The 17,651-nt window shown below is 36.3% G+C and overlaps 1 protein-coding gene across 1 annotated transcript in view; it reads right to left on the bottom strand.

Moving 5' to 3' along the window:
• Positions 1-3,185: 3,185 nt before the first annotated feature.
• VPS4B (vacuolar protein sorting 4 homolog B) overlaps positions 3,186-17,651 on the bottom strand; it is a 31,164-nt gene continuing 16,698 nt past the window's right edge. The window contains exons 5-11 of the mRNA XM_080821682.1: positions 15,298-15,417; positions 12,663-12,819; positions 12,120-12,268; positions 11,119-11,200; positions 9,594-9,813; positions 6,728-6,868; positions 3,186-4,708 (exon numbers count right to left, since the gene is read on the bottom strand). Of these exons, the coding sequence (XP_080677808.1) occupies positions 4,607-4,708; positions 6,728-6,868; positions 9,594-9,813; positions 11,119-11,200; positions 12,120-12,268; positions 12,663-12,819; positions 15,298-15,417 (971 nt within the window). The 3' untranslated portion in view covers positions 3,186-4,606. The remainder of the gene's footprint in view (positions 4,709-6,727; positions 6,869-9,593; positions 9,814-11,118; positions 11,201-12,119; positions 12,269-12,662; positions 12,820-15,297; positions 15,418-17,651) is intronic.

The raw sequence follows: 17,651 nt of genomic DNA, 5'->3' as shown, positions 1-17,651 counted from the left end.
AAGCTGTTCTGTTATTATAGAGCTCCAAAGGGGGAGACAAATTCCTATGATCAGCTCTTGGCCCAATTGTAATTCTTCCCTAAAACTTTTGCTTATTTTGGGAAATTAAAATATTTAAAGATAAAAACAAAGGAAAACTTAACAAGCATTCATACTGCTACCACCCAGATTTAGCCACTGTTAATTTCTTGATGTATTTGTTTTCATTCCTAATTTTCTTTGTTTAAAGTACAAATGTGCAGGGCAGGGCGGGGGGGGGGGCAAAAATAATACATACTTATTGTAAAGTATTCAGACTGAGAAAAATTTACAGATTCATTCACTCAATAAATATTTATTGAGCACCCATCAGGCACCAGGCACTGTTCCGGATACTGAGATACAACAGAGGGAGAGGAAAGAAAGACAAGAAAATCCCAGCTCTCACAGAACACACATGTTAGCAGAGAAAATTACAAGTAAGAAAAATAGGAAACTATACAGCATGTTACATGGTAAGTGCTGCAGAGGAAAATAAAGCAGGGAATGGGTATAAGGAGCATCAGGAGGGATTGCAATTTTAAATAGGATGACCAGGGAATCTCTCACTGAAAAGGTGACATCTGAAAATATACCTGAAGATAAAAGGGGGAGAGAAAATTAAAAAAAAAAACAACCACCACCAAAATCTCACTAACCACAAATGACAAAATGAACATGAGGTGAAAGAAAATTTGTTACGTTTCTATGTATATGGACAGAAACATACAGCTAGGAGAAACATACTATTATAAAAAGGGATTCAAACTATAAAATATTTTTTCTTTTCAATTAATTTATTAAGCATCTTTTTTTGTGTCTGGGGATTAGGGAATATACACGTAGATGTGCAGAGAGATCTATATATCAGATTTGAGATTACATTAAGTTTAGAATCGACTTGGTTAGAACTGATACTTCAACCATCTTCTGACTCATGAACAGGGCCCATTTCTCTATTTACTCAGGTTTTCCTTTGTAATATATCCTACTTTTCTATGTGAAGGTCTGCACATCTTTTAGACTTGAGATATCTGATGCTTTCTGAAGCAATTATAATTGGTATTGTTTTCATAATTTCAATTCCTAATTGTTGCTCAGATATACACCAAGATTTTATTAACTTTGCATGCTGTAACCTTATTAAATTCAAATTCTAAGGTTATATTAATTTGGATTTGCTACATATACAATGTTATCTGAGAATAATTTTCCTTTTCAATCTAAACTTAGAAATTCCTGTCTAAAGTTGAAAAGAAGTGGTGATAGCAGGGGAGTCAAGTTTTCCATAATTCACAATTGTGATGCTTGCTACAGTACTGCTTTTCTTTTTTTTCCTTTTTGTAGATGCCCTTTATTAGCTCCCTTCTATTCCTAGCTTATAGGGTTTTTCTAAAAAAAAAAAAAAAGATAAATCATAAATGTATACTGGATTTTATCAAATGCTTTTTATGACTCTAAAAATGTAACTTCTGTACATTACTTTCATAAATGCAATAAACATTAATTTTTCAACTACAGACTGAGTCCATTTTATGTGACACCACGTTAACTGCAACTTGATTTCTGCAGCGTGAATCCTCCCACCAGAGCTGATTTCAAGCTGCCAGTATGAGCTCAAGGATTGCATAGGTAGGAAGAGATAAGTACTGGTTCTCGTAAGCCAGCAGGAGCCAGCTCTGGCCTACCTCTGATTCTATCCCCAGTAACCAAGACTGAAATTTACCATTTCACTAGACCAGCAAGAACAAAGCCAACTTCAAATGACCTATTTTATAAGAAGTCTCATAGATAATCTAGTAAATCAGTAAAAGGAAATTAACTCCCTTGTTTCTCAAGCCTTTATTAAGTACCTAATAAGCAGCGTGTAGCACGGTGCTAGCTGCAAGTCAAAATGTAGCTCTCTGATGAGCTTACAGTCCAAATGATCTCAACAAGAGTAACAGAATGGGCTTCAAATTGGGATAAAAATCTTACGACAGTAGTAGCAACTTATTACTAATTAACAACTTGGTACTAATTTATTACTATAACCCAAAGGTAGGAGTGGGGTTAGTTTAGGAATTCTTCCTGGCAAAGAGGATATAGGCCATGAGCTAGGTCTTCATGGAAATAATGGGATTGGGACTAGCAGAGAAGACAAGACACTGTAGTGGAGTAACAGAAGGACGTAAAGGAAGGTATGGAGGCAGGAAAGCACATCTACCAGAGCTCAGAAAGGTGAGGGAAAGGTGGTGTCCATGCTGGGCACTCGCTGTTGCTTCATTTGCGACAGCGTCAAGCGACATCTACGGCTACAACGTTACAGAGGTGTGCCTCAATTTCTTGGCTATGCCGGTGACAAGTAGCTGAATGGTACTTCCCATTAATAATCAAATATACATACTCATTCTGTTTTACTGCAGGTTATCAGGAAACTCAAGTCAATTTTCTATTGAAATTCTTTCTATTAAGACCCCTACAGTTTCCAGGCTGAGGAAAAAAAGTTCTTCAACACCCAGCTCATCTCAAGAAGCCTCAGAAACTATCTACCCCAGTTTTGTAATAGTCCAAGTTCATAAAGAGCCTGAACATTGTAAGCACTTATCTGTCCATAAGAACTCATGAGATATGGTGTATGCACTATCATTTTAGAATAAGTCTAGAATTATTTGATTCCAGAGAAAGATTTAGAACCAGAAATGTAAAAAACGTGTAAGATGTAATACAGAAAATGGAGCCATAGCTCGAAGTGATATGGATACTGAAATACAGTTCTCAAAGCACGCGGAAGAATTCAGTGTGATAAAGTATCCACTTAGCATCAATGCTGTACTTACTTACCACTGGGTCATGTATTTTGTCAAATAAAGTAAAATACCTCCTCAAAAAAAATTCTGGATTTACAAAAAATTCTGTATTTCAACTATTATATGTGAATTCTCCTAATGATATCATTAATAGCAATACTATATAATTCTGAGGCTGATAAAGAATATAAATTATTTTATAAGGCAGCCACAAAGAGCTGTTAGTCTGACAACTCCCAGCCCACACATAAAACATGTTGACAAACAGAATTTTCATGTACGCATTCTCAATAATTTCTAATGATTTCTTGGTATCTAATCAATTTAGATAATTTCTCTTATACAGAAGATCCCAAAATAAAGAAGCATACACATATAGTAGGTTATATCAATTTACTTCACATAAGAACAGTGGATTTCAGGCCTATGATTTCCATTTAGTATCAACAAAAACAATCTGTACAGAAGACTCAAAGGCAACCATAGAGCATTATATGTAAAATGTGCAAATATACTTTAAAATGCAAGTTATTCTATAGTATTTGCAAGGTAGAACTTTATAGTCATTAAAGAATCTACCTCATTCCAGCTAACTGAATCATCCTTTTGCATATAGAGCCAATGCAAATGCACAAGGCACAACTTAGTGTTTGCGCTAAAGTGTGTAACATACACCTTCAGATTTATTTGGAGATATTAAAATAACATATCATGTTTGTATTTTATTATTTAATGAGACATTAGCTCATTTCTAAAGCTTCAAGAGCATTACATTTGATAACATATGTGTGGCAAAGACAAACTTCCCTGGACTTAAAAGGTAAAAGACAAGACCCTTGGTAGCCTATATTAAAAAAAAAAATTCTATCTATATATATATATGTACACACACACCCACAAGAAACTTCCCATAATTCAAAGGGAGGCCATTCCTTTAGCAAAGGTTCCCATTATAGTATTTCATGACAGAATTATTTAAAAAGTATGTATTTATTTGCCATCTATTTTGGTCAATCGTGCTATAAAAAGATACCGAAATAGACAATTTTCTTCTTCAAGATGAAGACCGCCAATTTAGAAAGTCCTTCTTTTGAAATTGCACAGTGAAAGGTATTATTTAATTAACTATAGAAGCTTGTTGCTTTCAAAGAAATTATTGAAATCTACACAAAGAATCGCTTCTCGGCCTTTTGGCTAAGATCAAGTGTGAAATCTACACAAAGAAAAATGTTAGCCTATCAAAACTCAATGAGACTCGGCTAGAACACAATTCAGAATCTTTCAAGCCCAATCACAGTGCTCTTCACTGTTTTACTGCCCATCCCTGAGAATTAAGATTCTATCATTTAAAAATTTTTAATAAAGTAAATAAATTTTGCATTGATGAGAATTAAGAATTATTTTTCAAAATATAAAATAAGGCCTGTTTCATTTTGGTTAAAAAGAAAAAAAGAAAAAGAAAAATTTAAAAAAAAGAAATGCTCTTTGCAAATACCACCAATTCTAAATACTGGTATCTCAATCAATGTTAATCCTCTTCTGGGTAATTCCTATTTTTTGCCATTCATGTATCACTCATTTCCTTATTATCCATTATTTTATAATTTTTGTTAACAGGAGCATTTAACTGGTAATGGAACAAAAATATGGATAAAATTAAAGGAACTCTGGAGTGAGATCAGTATTTCCCTGTAGGAAAAGAGTTTTAATGGAAATAATCTGAATGCTATCCAAGAAAGGCAAAAGTACCTATGAAAGAAAGAACACACGTGGTAAATGTCTTCCTCGTTGTCTTTGGTTTAGCCTTCTTGGCCAAAATCTTCTGTAAACTTCTTTAATTTCAACAAGTCATGTTCATTGACTGTGGGTTTTGTGTTAGATAGTGACCGTAACATATCCGACTGTCAGGGAAAAAGAAGAGAGGAGTATTAGTAATGACCAAATCAAATAGACATCACTGCATTCTTATTAACTAACTTTCCACCTGAGATTAAATCTAAGTATTTGTAGTGCGCCATAAGTTACCAACAATAAACTCTCTTATTCCCTCTAGAGGACATCTCTGATCCTGTTCTTCCTTTGCACAGCAACTTGAAACTGCTTGCCTGTCCCGACCACAACTTTCGATGGCTCTCCGTTCGATATACTTCCCCATGAGAAGTATAATCCTTTTAGCCTGAGGATCAAGGCCCTCCAAAATATGTCCTTGATCTCTTTTCCCGTCTTATCTGTTTTTTCTTAAAACAAGAGAGTTCACCAAGTGCAGTTCAAAAGGAATACAGTCATTCACTTACAGAAGTTATTCACTTATACTTACATGAAACATAACACCATATAATTAAAACCACCTAATCAGATTTTTAAAAAAATATTTATCTGAGAGAGAGAGAGAACCAGTGGGAGGGAGGGGAGAGGGAGCGGCAGGTAGCCCGAGATCATGACCTGAGCCAAAGACAGATGCTTAACCGACCGAACCACCCAGTCGCCCCTAGAATTTTTAACTATTATTTAAAATTATGATCAAAATGGCAAGAAAATATGCTAATATCAGGGATTCATTAAAAGATTAACTTCTGTACCATGTCTCTTATAAAACAGTATGAAAAATGGTCAAAGAACAAAATCTTTACAAAGTAACATAGTAGAGCACCTGGGTGACCCAGTCAGTTGAGCACCGACTCTTGATTTCGGCTCAGGTTATGACCTCAGGGATCCCCATGATGGGTTCCACACTCAACAGGGAGTCTGGCTGAGATTCTCTCTCTCTCTCTCGCCAACACCCCCGCCCCCCCTCACTTGCACGTATTCTCTTTAAAATAAATAAATCTCAAAAAAAAAAAAAACAACAACAACAGTGCAAGGGCTGAAACAAAAAGGTTTCTAAATAACTTTCAGGGAAGCATCATTAACACGTAAAAATATCTATACACATACTATGTACATACAGAGATACATGTGTGTCTATAGATCTATATGTACATATCATGTAAATAAGTTTCTTCTCTGGAAGTTACTGTTAATTCAGACATAAACCTCTTTAAAAATCTGTAACTGAAGCAGATTTAAAAAACTGAACGTTTAGCAATAAGAAAATATAAAAATAATAAATGTAGCTTTCCACAGTAAGCTTTCTATACCTTACAAAATGAGTCTTAAGAATTATAAATCCCTCCAGTATAAACTATAGAAATGTAATTTTTTTTATCATAAAAATTGGGTTTCAGGACTTTTTTTTTCTCCCCAAGCACATTAAACTTCCTACAAAGTTTGGGGAAGTAAAACCGAAAAACACCATTATGATTACTATGATAAATGCATGAAGGTTTCTGGATATTTTACAAAATCTTAGATTCAGAAAAGAAATTTCACCAATTCTGCTTTTTAGTTAAATCCTAACAATAATTTATGCCATACAGATAAGTATTCTGGTGATAGTATCTCAGCTATAAGACCTGTAAGCTTACAAACCTGTGCTTTTGAATAATAGCTTTTTCACTGAAAATTTAATTTTTCTTGAAGCCCATGAAAATATTTTAGGGGTGCCTGGGTGGCTCAGTGGGTTAAGGCCGCTGCCTTCGGCTCAGGTCATGATCCCAGCATCCTGGGATCGAGCCCCGCATTGGGCTCTCTGCTCAGCGGGGAGCCTGCTTCCTCCCTTCTCTCTCTGCCTGCCTCTCTGCCTACTTGTGATCTGTCCGTCAAATAAATAAATAAAATCTTAAAAAAAAAAAAAAAGAAAATATTTTAAAGATAATTATTTTTTAAATTTTAAGTTCAATTAATCTTTCCAACTTTTTGAGTAGTTAGTATTACATAAACATGCTTGATCATACTGACATTCTCTAGCTAATCCTACATAACTGAAAATGTTTATCTTTGTCTCACAAATGACAAACTATAAATTTTTAAAAATGTCAAACCATGCAAACGACTGGCTCCAAAAGTTTATCCCCAGGGACGTCCATCCATGTCATTTCAATGGCACCAGGGTCACCAGGAGAACAGGGTGTTAGCAGATCATCTACTATCTTGTTGGGATCAGCTCGTGAAGGTCCGTGCACCTGTAATAAATAGTCTGAAGTATTTATTTGAACAAATTAACTATGTTAAGATTTAGGCCATTATCAAGAAATCTGAAAATGTACTATTCCGTATTTGTTAAAATATCTAATTCTAAAAATAAACATATAAATATACAACAAATGTAGTTATCTTTGGGTGATGGGATAGATTTTGTTTGGTTTTAGTTTTTTTCTTGATGCTTTCCTCTATTTTGAAATTTCCTCCAGTAAATTACTTACATGATCAAAGGATAAAAAGAGTTAAAATTAAAAAAGAAAAGAAACATCTGTGGTTAAGAGTTCTCTTTTTTCCTCTCATGCTTATTAAATGGTCTTAGAGTCCATAAAAAAGTCTTCTTCAATAATTCTCTTAATTTTTCTCCATTTTCCAAAACTGGGAAAGTTCTGTGATATCTGGAAGATTAGTGTGAAATCACTGAATCTTTCTTTCTCAACAAAAATTCCTTCTTTGAAAGTAAGTACAAAATTAAATACTAAGTGTAATTTCAGTGCTATTTTGTGATTCACAACTGATTTAAAATGAAACCTTAATAACACCCAGAGACAGAACCTTTGTGATTCAGAGGCACTTGCAAGTATTTTTTAGATGGCAACAAATCTATACTAAAATCGGGGGCTGCTTGGGATGCCTGGGTGGCTCAGTTGGTTAAAGCGGCTGCCTTCGGCTCAGGTCATGATCCTAGCGTCCTGGGATCGAGTCCCACATCGGGCTCCTTGCTCGGCAGGGAGTCTGCTTCTCCCTCTGCCTCTGCCTGCTACTCTGTCTGCCTGTGCTCGCTCGCTCTCTCTCCCCCCCTTCTCTCTGACAAATAAATAAATAATATCTTTTTAAATAAATAAATAAATAAATAAATAAAATTGGGGGCTGCTTTCACATCTAATATTTATTTGACAATGATCAATCTTAAATATTACATCAGGATTAGGGCAGGTGCAGAAATATAAGCATTCTGGCTTTACTTAAATTATGTGTATTTTATTGTCTGTCTTTCTCCACAAAAATTTCAGCTGCAGGAATTTTTGGTTTTGATTGTAATACTTTCTGACTTATCTCTAGGCTCCGAGTAATACTTCAGACATTTTATAAATAAAGGAACAGGCAATCTTGTTTTTTTTTTTTTAAGATTTTATTTATTTATCTGACAGACAGAGATCACAAGTAGGCAGAGAGGCAGGCAGAGAGGGAGGAGGAAGCAGGCTTCCTGAGGAGCAGAGAGCCCGATGCGGGGCTCGATCCCAGGACTCTGGGATCATGACCTGAGCCGAACGCAGAGGCTTTAACCCACTGAGCCACCCAGGTGCCCCAGCAATCTTGTTTTTGCTATCAGCCTTAAGAATGGGGAGTGAAGGATGGAGCCACCGGGAGATCTACTAGCTGGTGATGCAGAAGGCCAGATGTTAACATTACTGTGGCTGCTTCACTTTTATTCTCCTAAGAAGGACCTGGCTTCAGGGTCACAGCTGTCCCTGGCAGTCATATGGAGAACTGAATGAGAAGTTCTGGGTAGGAAAGGACTGAGTTCCTAAGAATCCATAGTTTTTAAATGCAAAGAGAATTAAAAAACAACAACAACGACAACAGCTGGGACATAAACTTGACCCTGAGCCTCCTGTATTTCCAGTAACCAAGTGGCTGCAGAAGGAAAAGGCTATTTCCCCAGGCTACTTAAGTATTTTATGAGAGACTAATAGTCTTGTCATAACTGCTGGATTAAGTTTGCTAATCTTTTTTTAGGATTTTCACATTGATGTTCAGGAGTAATACTGGATACTGCTCTTCTCAGCAACAGGGCTGGTCTAAATCACAGGGCTGGTCTAAATCACCTACTTCACTGGTACCTAAATATCTTGGATATGCCAAGACCACAGTCTTTTTACAAAATGCTGTATGTGCAACTCAATTCATGCAGACGAAACAGTGTGTGGGAAGCGAGGCTTCAGATTCTGAAGTACACGTGACGTAGGGAAAATATCACAGGTCTGCACCTCTCTGGTTATATCTGGGCAAACCGTGTTAGCAGCCAAGTCCCAGTTTAATCATGTTAACATCTAAGTCTCAGATTAATGATCAACAGGTGGCCAGAAGCACCTCTTGTAGAGTTTTTGTGAGTACCGAATGAAATAGTGAGTTAAGACTAGAACACAGTGAATATTTAAATATTAGCTATTAGTATTTTTGCTTTGTTAATGAGGTATAACTGCACCAGAATCTGCTCAAGGATATTCTAGTTATACGAGTGGTCACTATATATTTAAAGTTTCTATACTTATATCAAATTTTTAGTAAATACTTGAAAAAAATCACTGCATAAAAACTTTTAAAATACATTAAACTATTAATAATAGCTATTAAAAACTTTGTGGGAGAACTTATTTTCAATGAAATGGAATATTTATTCTACACACCCACTATTTATTATATAAAACAGAAATCTTCCCAAAATTCTTTGAAGACAAATCAGTGATGGTCTCCAAACTTGACTTTAAAAATATCTGAAAGGATGGAGCAAAGCTCCTTACCTTTACGTCAGAGAGAGTGAGCACAGGCACACAGAGTGGCAGGCAGAGGCACGGGAGAAGCAGGCTCCCTGCTGAGCAAGGAGCCCGATGTGGGACTCGATCCCAGGATGCTGGGATCATGACCCGAGCCGAAGGCAGCTGCCTAACCAACTGAGCCACCCAGGCATCCCCTAAAGCGCCTTACCTTCTTAAAATGAGTAGCCGACTGCACTTTTCGAACAGGCTGCATAAGTGCATCGCGCACAATGATACTTATGTCTGCCCCTGAATAACCATCCGTTTTCTTCCCGAGTTCCCGGAAGTCTGTTTCTGTGAGACTGTTCTGAGTGGTCCCCAGGTGCAGTTTAAACATCGCTGCTCGGGCATGGGCCTCAGGCAAAGGAATATAAATTCGTTTCTCAAATCTTAAGATGAAAGAAATGTACATAAAGAATATTACCACATATGTTTAATTTCAATGGAAAATTCAGATTTCTCAAGAAGAAACAAGATGCTCAGATATTCTCATTTATACAAAGCTAAGCTTAATAAGTTAAATGGGCCCATATGTGTCAGAGTTAAACATGTATATTTAGATTAAATAATGGGAAAATATCCAGAACACATTAGCAACTAACAAGTAAATCCAAAATAGCCAGAGAACCAGTTTGGAGTGATTTAATCTTTCTCACATGATTCGTGGGTTATTTTGGTCACAGTGTTCATGTCTAGGTATGTCCCACAAGATTAGCTTCTCATAGAATCATATTCTGAACTCCTGATCCAGGGATTAATACGGTTAATCATGTGAAATAAGAGAAGACAAAATAATTCCCTAAATTCAAAATGGTAAAGCTACTCAAAATCTTATCTAATAAACATATGTCTACACAAAATGTCCACTTTATTATAGAGGGTAATTCAGAATAAAATAAGTAAACTTTTTTATTAACAGTTTTATTAACGGTAACTTTGCTTGCCTTCTCAGAATTTCAGCATTTGGAAAGGGAGGAAGCAACAAGGGAAAATTTAGATGTGAAAATTTCATTCTTCACGTAACTCTGTGGCCATGAGAATTTTAAATTTCCATTATTTTAGAGATGGGTTTAGAATTAAGCCATTTTTCAAAAATAACCAGCAGATTTCCTTTCTTAATACTCGATGGTAACCTAACATCCCTGCAAACTATCAAGTGAGTGGGACAAAGTGGCAAGAACTGGTGCTAATTTTTACCATGCAAAATTCAATGAATGAAACAGGGAATGGTGTGCATGAAAAGCAAATCTATATACCTTTCCTGTAGCTCAAGTTCAATATGTAACTTAAAAATTAGACATAAATTATTTTAACGAAAATACATCCTGGCTTTAAATTATATGACTGTCATTTTGCTAAAATTTTATATGAAAGTTTTCCATTGAAATATCAAGCTACATTTGTACATTTCTGAAGCATCAGTGCCTTAAACTAAGCTTATTAGAATTAACAGTAAGCATTAGGTAATATATTTTCCAATGTGAAAGATTCCATATATGAAAATCTATTATCGTCAATATAGCAAGCAAGCAAACAAACGCCTGCCTCTCTTCCCCCAGCGCAGGGGGCAACAGGGTTACATCAAAAAAAATTCTGAAAACCTGTCAGAATGCCTCTTCACTGGACAAAAAGGGAACTGTTACTGACTTGTTACACCTGCAGTGAGAAATAAGATCTTCACTTTATCATCATACCTTCTTCTAATGGCAGAATCCAGAACCCACGGTATATTTGTAGCTCCCAGAACCAAAATTCCATCATTGTCTACACCAACGCCTGCATCAAAATACGTAATATTTTAAGGAATTTGTCACTTTAATGTTCTTCTCAACCTCGTCTATATGTTAAGAATGTGGTGTTTTGGGGCACCTAGGTAGCTTAGTCGTTAAACGTCTGCCTTCAGCTCAGGTCATGATCCCAGGGTCCTGGGATCGAGCCCCGCATCAGGTTCCCTTCTCAGCGGGAAGCCTGCTTCTTCCTATCCCACTCCCTCCGTCTGTATTCCCTCTCTCTGTGTCAAATAAATAAATAAAATCTTTAAAAAAAAAAGAATGTGGTGTTTTAATGTTAAAGTGCCTCACCCTGAGAATCTCTGAAAAAACTGTATTTTTGTTTTTAAAAGATTTTACTTATTTGACAGAGAGAGAGAGATCACAAGTAGGTAGAGAGGCAGGCGGGGCGGGGGGGGGGGGGAGAAGCAGGCTCCCCGCTGAGCAGAGAGCCCAATGCGGGCACAATCCCAGGACCCTGAGATCATGACCCGAGCCGAAGGCAGAGGCTTTAACCCACTGAGCCACCCAGGCGCCCCTGAAAAAACTGTATTTAATCAAATGTCACATTATTCAAATACGAGGCAAATATTGCCAAGAACCAAATCTGCTAGACAGTGGACAAATACTATTCATATTCTTCTCAAAAGATTTCATTTGAAGTCTACACATTCCTTTTGCTGATACTGTTCCTGGTAGGTTATAAGAGAATATGCGAATCTTCTTACTGTTTATGCCTGAGTCCAGAGCCTACAGATGATTACAAGGGGGTGCACATTGTGTGCATGTGCAGGACAATCAGAATGAAACATGGCACAATGAAAACAGTCTGCTAAAATGGAGAAATTCAGATTGAATTTTTTCCATTATTATGATAATAGCAGTTATACAATGAACAGAAACTAAAAAGAAGTCAGTACCCCTACCTTGCATTTGAACTAGGAACTCCGTCTTAATTCTACGGGCGGCTTCACTTTCATTTTCACTTCTTGAGCCGCACAGGGAATCAATTTCATCAATGAAGATAATGGAAGGTTTGTTCTCTCTAGCAAGTTGGAATAAGTTCTTAACTAGCCTAAAAATAAGTAAGAGCTTTCAGTTTCTTAAAAAAATGGTAAATGACACATGACTTATTGCAAAAAAACTGAAACAGAATATATATATATATATATATAGAACTATATGAACTCTAAAGTCCAGTCATGTTTTGGTCCAGAAAATAAGAATGCTTCAGTTGGATAATTCAGTTTATGATTTACTAAACTACAATATATGTAACTGTGCATATGCTATCTTTTCCCTATGAAATGAATTTCAAGCAGACTGATTTGACAGAGAAATGAATACTTATACTATGTCACTTCTCTGAATATCTATGAATGATGTAAGAAGCCTGTTATTTTACAAATTGATATAATGATTACCAGGCAAAGAGAAATTTAAAAAAAAAAAATCAACTTACTACTTACTTTTCACTTTCACCTAGCCACTTAGAGACAAGGTCAGAGGAAGATATTGAAAAAAATGTTGAGTTGTTTGCTTCTGTTGCTACAGCTTTGGCTAAATAGGACTTTCCTGTTCCAGGCGGCCCAAATAACAGAATTCCCCTCCAAGGTGTTCTCTTGCCTAAAATTTGCATTAGAAAAATAACATGAGCATCTCAAGACTGTTAATTTCTGTTACCGGAGATATCATCCATACTGAAGTACTGTAAAGAGGTTTTTGCTCTACAGCTATCAGAATAAAATTTTTTTTTCAATAAATCAAGCTAAGGTAAGTGTATCTTAGAAGCATCTTATTTTCTTTTTCTAGGGAATACTTTGTCAAATGTATTTACGCAGATATAATCCTTCTAAAAGGAAGCTCATTTACTTCACTCATTCGTTCAACCAGTATGCACTGAAACCACAACGTAGAGACCAAGAACTATGAACACGAAAAGATCTCTGCCTTTCATGGGCTTACGGTCTAGTAAGGACAGAATCGTTCAGTTAAAAGGCACTCCCTGATTGTCTGGGGTATGCAATACTCAATATCAGAATATTGGAGGATAAACTATGATCCACAGGGCAAGGGCAGCTGGAAACGTTTTCTTTTAAATATTTCTATTTCTTATAAATATTTATGATTCTTTAATATTAAGAATATTAAATATTCCTTTAAATATTTTGGAGGAATGAAATTAACACAGTCTGGCTGATCCCTGGCAAAGCTCTATCCAATTCCTGATTCCACAAGGAAGCACAGTTTACTATTAGAGAGCATATCCTTATTCAGGTGGTTGGGTAATGAGGAGGAGACTCCCTGAAATCCTAGTTTTGCCAAAATATAACAAGTGAACAAATCAACTCTGCATTTCCATTTTCGTAATAAAAAATCCTCATGCTGCCTAAAATAAAACAGGCTGAGTTTTATTCGGCAAAAAAGTATCAAATACACATTTAAAAAATTTCTAGGTTCAAACCGTGGATGGGTACATGGTATCTACATAAGAACATGTAGATTACTAATGGCAAAACTAAATACTGTTGTATTTACTTTTATGAAAGCCTCAACTCTGCCTTGAACTCTATCTTCCTATTTAAAATGTCTGCACTGTAAGTCATGTTCCCATAAGTGCACTGCATATGACTGGTAGCACAGGAAGTCCTTTTCAGCTTTTTATTTAAATCATTTTTAATATAGAAAAATACAAATTTTTCTTTTTAAAGTAGATGCAAAGCAATCTTTTAAAATAAGTTACTATGGAAAAATAAGAAAGACGATTTATAAGTTCAAATATAGGCAACGATCTACAGTGTTAGGAGTTGAGAGAGTGAACACCTTTGCAGGGAATGATCTGACAGAGGGACTTGCGGGTTACTGGTATCATTTCTTATCTGCATGATGATGATTACAGAGATGTACTTATTTTCTGATAATTTATGAAGCTGAACACTTTTAGGTTCCTACTGGTCTCTGTATATTTTTGCTACACTTTAATAAAAATTTGCTTTAAAAGTGAGTGATTTAAAGAAAAATATTAAAAAATAACGGTACACATATATGGAAATAATCATAAGACACATAAATGACTTGTGTTTGGAAAACACTGGCCTAATATAAAATGAGCTCACCCATACTTTTGTGCCTTTACAGGATCATGATGTCAATTTTTACACTGTTAATTTCGTATTTCTGAAGTTAGGTTTTAAGTCATACCTTGCTTGGTGGACACCCAGGGGCCCAAAGCGTCTTTGTTCATCACTCCCCTATATGACATCACTTCCTGGACCTGTTCAGTTTGAGGCCAACACCACAGATTTGCTTTCTACATAAACCAGCTTGTTTGTAAAAGGGATACCCTGTTTCAGTTACACTGTGGGTACAGCCACATCAGCACACAGGCAGGCTATCAGTCACAAAAAGGATAACGTGAAGGAATGGTTCAGCCTAGACATCACGTGCTGCTGGAGCTGTAACCTCAACTATACCCAGATAGTTGGGTTAGCAATATTGTCCTCACTGTGAGAATGAGCTGTCCCTGGAGGATAGGCACTTCATCCGAAAATGTTAAATATTTCTTGCTCCGCTTTTTAAGAAATGGGAAAAACTCTTATACGACTAGAACATGGCCACTGTAAAAACTTCAGATGAAAGTTCAAGGAGAAAGTAAAAAATCACCCATCATCTTATCTCTTAGGCATAACACTAGCATTTTTATGTTAATCTGTCCACATTTACTTCTCAGTGCACAAATCTATTTAACAAATGTAGAGTCATACTACACATATTTGTAGCTTGTGTTTTCATCTTTATATATATATGTGGACATCTTTCATGTCAATTATAACACAGATCTAAATTTCTTAATATAGACGCACCCTCTATTTGAATGAGAGCGAAGTATTCCGCTGCCATTTCAGTGATTTACCCTTTGCCCTACTGGTTGACATTTGGGTTTTTTGAAATATGTGTATGAAATAAGTACCTTGGTGTAGAGGTATATCACTACTTTATTTAAGGTGCTAACTTAAAATGTGACAAAAATTCACAATGCTCTACCTCAGTCATCAATGTATTTTTGAGACAATCATCAAAAAACCTATTTAACAGTCATCTCACCTGTAAAAAGATGAGGGAATTTAATAGGCAATATCACAGCCTCTTTAAGTGCCTCTTTGGCTCCTTCGAGACCAGCAACATCGCTCCATTTCACATTTGGTCGCTCTATAACAATGGCACCTATAAGACAAGTATGTCACCTTTAAATTAAGAAGACTACTCCATCACATGTAGAAGACAACATAAAATAATGACATTCAAGAAATATAGCACAAAAATGTCTGGAAAAGTTTTATCTATTAAAAATCTTCTTGAAATCGTGTGATTAGGAAGTAGTCGTTGGGGGCGAGTGAGCAGTTATCAGAAAGCTGGGCTGGGTGACGGGTTAACTTAGGGCAGGTCACTTAACTCTTGTATTTCTGCTTCCTCACTGTGAAATGGAAAGAATAATGTCTGCCCAAACTACTTAAGACAGGTTAGTGGAGGGATCAAATGACCTAATGAACATCAGAGTGTTTGGAAAAGCACCAAACATTACACCAAGTGGTTACAATGTGCGAATGCACTGATTCTGAAATATCAAAGTACCTATTCAATGGGGGCTGATCTACTACTACTTCTTTTTTAACAAAAATACCCAGTGATCTAATGCTCTCCTTAAGCACCAAAAGGAAAAGATACTTAAGAACTTTAACCGGTGACAGACACACAGACAGATGGATGGAAAGATAAATTGTAGGGAGGATGGGAGGGAGGGGATGATGCAGGAGAGAGGGACAGTGTGCTCAGATCTGCAATACTTCCCTGAGATTTGCCAAATCTTCTTTTGGGCCTCTAAACAGATCTACTTGAAAAAGTTTTGTACATTTAAAAGGTTATCTAAATGATTTAGTTTTTCAATATAATATATTCAGAAACCACAGAAATTGTCACAGGGAGTCCGTAAAAGGTTTCTTCTAATATAGCCTATTGGCAAAAGTTTTGAAACCCCTCTTAATAAAAGCTTTTCCAAAAGCTGGTTCTAAGGTGATGTGTAATTGTTTTAAGCATAGCAAAACATCACCACTTACACAATTCACTGATTACCGATGAAATTAATTTTGTGGGTATTTCTTCTTGCTATGAAAGATCATTTATTATTATAAGAGTAATTATATTATACAACAGACTTAAATTATGAAAATCTTGGGGGCGCCTGGGTGGCTCAGGGGTTAAAGCCTCTGCCTTCGGCTCAGGTCATGATCCCGGGGTCCTGGGATCGAGCCCCGCATCGGGCTTTCTGCTCAGCGGGGAGCCTGCTTCCTCCTCTATCTCTGCCTGCCTCTCTGCCTGCCTCTCTGCCTACTTGTGATCTCTGTCTGTCAAATAAATAAATAAAAATCTTTAAAAAAAAAAAAATTATGAAAATCTTTAGCTATAGATTAAAATTAAATGAAATCCCGGGGGGCCTGGCTGGCTCAGACAGAGGAGAATATGACTCTTGATCTCAGGGTTGTAATTTTGAGCCCCACATTGGGTGTAGAGATTATTTAAAAAAATAGACTATTAAAAAAAATTAAATGAAACCATAAATACTTCCTGTATTCTAAAAGTTCACATTAAGTATAAATTAAAGCCAATTCACTTTTTCTTTTCTATGTTCCATTCAGTTAAGTAACCCTACATGAGGAAATATTTACATTACCCAACAGGATTTTGTGATGGTTTTAAAAAAAAAAAAGTCAATTTACTTTCTCTATAAGCAGCATCTGGTCAACTAAAGTTTTTTCTAAGTATGAATTTTCCAAATATGCTAAAACTTATCTTCACATTTAACTAATACTTTTCAAAGTTTAAAGGTCACTTTGGACCATTTACTGACAAAAGATTATTTAGATATAAGTAATATTAATAAAAGTAGTACTTAGGGGTGCCTGGGTGGCTCAGTGGGCTAAAGCCTCTGCCTTCAGCTTGGGTTATGATCTCAGGGTCCTGGGATCGAGCCCCACATTGGGCTCTCTGCTCAGCAGAGAGCCTGCTCCCCCCGCCCCACCAACTGCCTCTCTGCCTACCTGTGATCTCTGTCAAATATATAAATAAATAAATCGTTTTAAAAAAAGTAGTAATTAAAAAAAGGAAGAGGGATTATTAGGAGTAAAGGCTATATGATTTGTTTCCAATTAAATAAATTTAACCAGTCTCTGATTAAACCTCAACAAAGTCACTGAGCATCAAAAGAGTTAACAGAAAATTCAAATCATGTATTCTTTAATTTTAATAATCAAACACTACATTTAAAGTCACAATTCAAGGGGCGCCTGGGTGGCTCAGTGGGTTAAAGCCTCTGCCTTCGGCTCAGGTCATGATCTCAGGGTCCTGGGATCGAGCCCCGCATCGGGCTCTCTGCTCAGCAGTGAGCCTGCTTCCTCCTCTCT

The sequence above is a fragment of the Martes martes genome (assembly GCF_963455335.1).
Source record: "Martes martes genome assembly, chromosome: 13".
Classification (NCBI taxonomy): Eukaryota; Metazoa; Chordata; class Mammalia; order Carnivora; family Mustelidae; genus Martes; species Martes martes.
This window is presented reverse-complemented; position numbering and strand designations above follow the sequence as displayed.